At 50.4% G+C, this 4,958-nt stretch overlaps 1 protein-coding gene across 1 annotated transcript in view; it reads right to left on the bottom strand.

Annotated features, from left to right (window-relative positions):
• Positions 1–784: 784 nt before the first annotated feature.
• SIAE (sialic acid acetylesterase) overlaps positions 785–4,958 on the bottom strand; it is a 10,565-nt gene continuing 6,391 nt past the window's right edge. The window contains exons 4-9 of the mRNA XM_018568604.1: positions 4,648–4,831; positions 4,371–4,480; positions 3,174–3,307; positions 1,881–2,035; positions 1,548–1,743; positions 785–1,026 (exon numbers count right to left, since the gene is read on the bottom strand). Of these exons, the coding sequence (XP_018424106.1) occupies positions 802–1,026; positions 1,548–1,743; positions 1,881–2,035; positions 3,174–3,307; positions 4,371–4,480; positions 4,648–4,831 (1,004 nt within the window). The 3' untranslated portion in view covers positions 785–801. The remainder of the gene's footprint in view (positions 1,027–1,547; positions 1,744–1,880; positions 2,036–3,173; positions 3,308–4,370; positions 4,481–4,647; positions 4,832–4,958) is intronic.

Below are 4,958 nucleotides of genomic sequence, written 5' to 3'. Positions count from 1 at the left end.
TGTGTACACCCAAAACAGCAGATCCAGATTTAACACAGTGTCCGAAAATATCCTCATCCCGGCAATTCCCAACACTCGCAGACCTCCGTCATCTGATATTTCACACACCTAGGGACCCTCTTCCCCTTGCCACGCATGACCAATAAAAGAGAACCAGGTTCCAGTGTCTCCTCTTCCCTTAGACATTAGAGAACGGTCAGCCAAGCGGAAGCACCTCTGACAGATGAAAGACATCTTTATGTCTTATTACCCCAATGCAAGTCTTTTTCATGGGGCACCCGGGGCCCATGGCTCCCTCCGAGCCAGCAGGCAGCTAGCCCATCTTACCCAATGGCTATTTATTTATTACAGGTATTTATATGGCGCTGACAATTTACACAGTTGAACATTCACATCAGTCCCCGCCCTCCAGGAGCACACAATACATACATACATACATACATACAGGGCCAACTTAGAGAGGAGCCAATTAACCTACGAGCGTGTATTTGGAGTGTGGGAGGAAACCGGACTACCCAGGGGAAACCCACACAAGCACACATGCAAACTCCTTGCAGATAGTGACCTGGCCGGGATTATGCAAGGCAGAAGTGCTAACCACTGTGCTGCCCATATGGCTATGCTCACAGTGGATGCATGACAGGTACTCTTTGGTGTAAATCATTAATGTAAAAGCCCTGAGATCATTTCTAAGCAGAATTTCCCATGTGACCCAGAAACAGAAGTCCGCGTCTTGAGCGTTTCTCACTTTTCAACGGCAAAAATCACCAAAAAATAAAAAATAAGAAAAACGGGGAAGATTCAATGAGTAAAATATCTCAGGAAGAGCGGAGCGGGGAGTTTCTGGATGCTGTAGATCGGACATCGCTTGTATTCACACGGCCAGTCGTCCCAGGCGTAGCGGACTCCTAGAACGTCACGGCATGCCCCGAATGACATGGCGACGGATTGAGCGTATACGATCAGGGAGGAGTACGGGACGGGAACCCACTCGTAGCCTTCACCGGAGGCACTGCTGCAATATAACTGGAGAGGAGGACAGAGGGGAGGTCAGTGTCATGGCCGGTACACGTCATCATCCTGCAGTCTCGTCAATAACCTTTCCCTATGGATAGACTGGCAATGGCATAGCTATAGTCAGAGCAGTCCATGCCACTGCTATGGGGCCCAGGAGTGGGTACTGCAGAGCTTCTACTACAGCCCCTCCCACCAGCCATGAACTGCCTGCATTGCATAGAGAAGCAAAGACACCCGTTGATGACATCACCAGGTCTAAAATAAGGTATATGATGAAAACGGAAAGTTTTTATAGAAAAATGTCAGGTTATTGAATGGGGGGGCGGGGAGGGCAGATGCTGAGAATGGCCTAACACGGGTCTTCATTTTATATGAACTCTTCCACATGTGCGAGAGCATTACAGCCATGAGGATCCATCAACAGCAATGCTCCACCCCTCAATGGCCATGGCTGCAGTCATGTGACCTCCGTCTGTCCTATAGCGTCATGTCTATATATAATGTAACGGTCACGTTCCTTCCCTCCTCACCTCGAACACGTTGTCATAGGAGCCGCCGAGGATGATCTGCTGGTCGTAGGTGATATTCATATATCGGTGTTCATAATAGACGTCGATACGAACTGGATACGGACCCTGAAACGGGACGTCTTTCTCGCCGTAGGCGATGGCGCGCGCCCCCAGATAGAGTCTGTACCCCACCGTCTCTTTATCTCGCGGGTGAACGCTGCAAGAGGATAAAACAAAGCCACCGATATTCAGTACAGAGCATTTCTCTCAGAGCTCGGCATCAGAATCCAGAACAGGACAAGTTGCGGCGACACCCGGCACAACCCAGTCACTCCAATAATCAGAAACGCGTACCTGCCGTACGGCGACTTCTCATCTCCGAGGTCCATGGCCGCAGCCATGAACGTGTTCGGCATCTTCGAGTTGGGTACGTAGCCGTAGTCGGCCGTCTGGTGCCAGCGGATCACGGGGTAGTTGTCTTTTTGTTTGGACTTCTGGAATGTGGACAGCTAGGGAACAATGAACAGGAGACGGGTTCAGCACCAGGTCAGGAGGAATCATCAGACCGGCTATGTATGGGTTAAAAATGACAACTTGTCGCAATGTGCATTAGAAGCTGCGGCAAGTCAGATAGAGCCTGGCTGTCCCTGGCCCCGCCCCTTTCATTAATTGGATTTCAGTCATTTCAATCATGGAGGCTCAGCATCCCATGTGGGCGTTACCTATGCAGCATCTACCTTGTTCCTCCAAAGCCTGGCTGTCCCTTGCCCCGCCCCTTTCATCCATTGGATTTCAGTCATTTCAATCATGGAGGCTCAGCATCCCATGTGGGCGTTACCTATGCAGCATCTACCTTGTTCCTCCCCAGCCTGGCTGTCCCTGGCCCCGCCCCTTTCATTAATTGGATTTCAGTCCTTTCAATCATGGAGGCTCAGCATCCCATGTGGGCGTTACCTATGCATCATCTACCTTGTTCCTCCCCAGCCTGGCTGTCCCTGGCCCCGCCCCTTTCATTAATTGGATTTCAGTCATTTCAATCATGGAGGCTCAGCATCCCATGTGGGCGTTACCTATGCAGCATCTACCTTGTTCCTCCAAAGCCTGGCTGTCCCTTGCCCCGCCCCTTTCATCCATTGGATTTCAGTCATTTCAATCATGGAGGCTCAGCATCCCATGTGGGCGTTACCTATGCATCATCTACCTTGTTCCTCCCCAGCCTGGCTGTCCCTGGCCCCGCCCCTTTCATCCATTGGATTTCAGTCCTTTCAATCATGGAGGCTCAGCATCACATGTGGGCGTTACCTATGCAAATGTGCCTAGGAACGCCCACTGCTCCAGTGTGACAACCAACCATCAAGGCATTTGCATAACTCCTCCCAAGAGCCCGCCCACTGGTTGTATCAGGGCTGAGGGCTCTTGAGAGGCGTAGCGAGGCAGGGTGCTGTGATGTTTTCAGGAAGCCATGCGTCAGCTAAAACCACACAGCTCGGCTACGTACAGCACAGCGATGATGTCAGCGCTACTTTGGCAAGATAATATCTAGGCATTTGGTGCACGCAGAGTGAATTTATATCCTTTGCGGCTATTGAGGAATATAAAAATATGAAACTTTTTGTTCTGCGAGTTGAGCATAAAGACTTATTTTACCTGAACAAACCCGAAGGGGAAGGTGGGGTCCGTCTGGCCGAGGGAGCCCTCGTGGAAGCTACGTCTCCAGTCTGAGATGAGGGCCGGGAAGGTGCAGTTATAGAGATTCGTGTTCATGCCAGTGTTCTGCTCCCCTGCAATCCGCATGGAAGAAGATTAATGAGGAGAGACGATTGGAGGGAATTTGTCTTTTGTTGCATTGAATGATCATTCGAAACAACCAAATCTGATTGGTAATCGTCACATGAATGGCCGCCATGAGTGGAGCTTCATGTACTGTAATGAGGTCACCGACCATCACACCTATGTGATCTTGCTGGACATCCCATTCTAGAACCATGGCCATCAATATGGAGTGGGCCACCCTTTGTGGCTACATACTTACCAACATTTTAGTCCCTGTGCCTCAGAAACAGTTAACTCCGCCCCCAGCCTGCCCAAACCCCACCTACTAACAGGAGTAAACCACCCAACTCCCCCTCTAAATATGCAGGGACAACCCATTCTAGAACCATGGCCATCAACATGGGGTTGGCCCCCTTTGTGGCTACATACTTACCAACATGTTAGTCCCTGTGCCTTAGAAACAGTTAACTCCGCCCATAGCTGCCCAAACCCCACCCACAGCCTGCCCAAACCCCACCTACTAACAGGAGTTAACCACCCAACTCCCCCTCTAAATATGCAGGGACAACCCATTCTAGAACCATAGCCATCAATATGGAGCCGGCCCTCCTTTGTGGCTACATACTTACCAACATTTTAGTCCCTGTGCCTCAGAAACAGTTAACTCCGCCCCCAGCTGTCCAAACCCCACCCACAGTCTGCCCAAACCCCACCTACTAACGGGAGTAACCCACCCAACTCCCCCTCTAAATATGCAGGGACAACCCATTCTAGAACCATGGCCATCAATATGGAGCCGACAGCGACAAATATGCAGCGACAACCCACAATCACTGTAATAAATGTCTTGAATTACTAAGCATAAAGGGTGACACATTATCATGGGGACAGAGTTCCAGCAAATCTGGGACAGTTGGCGTCTATGCAGATATAACATCCTCCGCTCTTCTAGCAAGGCTTCCCACAAGATTTTGGAGGGTGTCTGGGGGAATTTGGGCCATTTGTGTGGTCGTTTACAGATGGTGGCTGAGAAGATCTGGCTCACAATCAGCATTCCAAAGGTGCATTTACCTTGATACCATATGGCTCCTTTAATGGTCATGTTGAGGAGCGGGTGCATCATGGCGTTCCACAAGACGGAGTAATCACACGGACCGGCAAACGTGTCGAAAAAAGGAAATCTTTTAGGGAAAGAAAATAAAAAGACCATCAACACCAAACCTGCCAGCGTTCCGACGCTCTATATGGGACGTTCGGTCTCGTAGATTGTCTCCCCGGGTCGTGTTCCTCCAGCAGGTTCAGATATTGTTCACAGTCCGAAGTCTTCCCACACTGATGAACCGCTCACCTCGGTGTCTGGCTGGGGAGCCCGCATTCTTTCAGAGCGGTTTTCGATGACCACGCCTCCACCGGAGTCCCTCCCCAAGAAGATTCCACCAATCCTATTGGATACTTCAGCTTGCGCGCCAAAAGTCGCCCGAACACCCAGCACACGGCGGAGAAGTAGGTGAAGTCACCGTGTCCAAGGTTTTCTAAAATCAGAAACAAACCTATTAGAACCAGATTGTCAACATTGATTATTTCTAATCTGCTGATGCCCTCCAGCCACTTCCTTTCTACATGCACCGGCTCCTGCTGATCCCCCTCCAGCCACTTCCT

The sequence above is a fragment of the Nanorana parkeri genome, unplaced genomic scaffold (genome assembly GCF_000935625.1).
Source record: "Nanorana parkeri isolate BGI_ZX_2015 unplaced genomic scaffold, ASM93562v1 scaffold1215, whole genome shotgun sequence".
Lineage (NCBI taxonomy): Eukaryota > Metazoa > Chordata > Amphibia > Anura > Dicroglossidae > Nanorana > Nanorana parkeri.
Note: the sequence above shows the minus strand (reverse complement) of the source record. Positions and strands in the feature narration are given on the sequence as shown.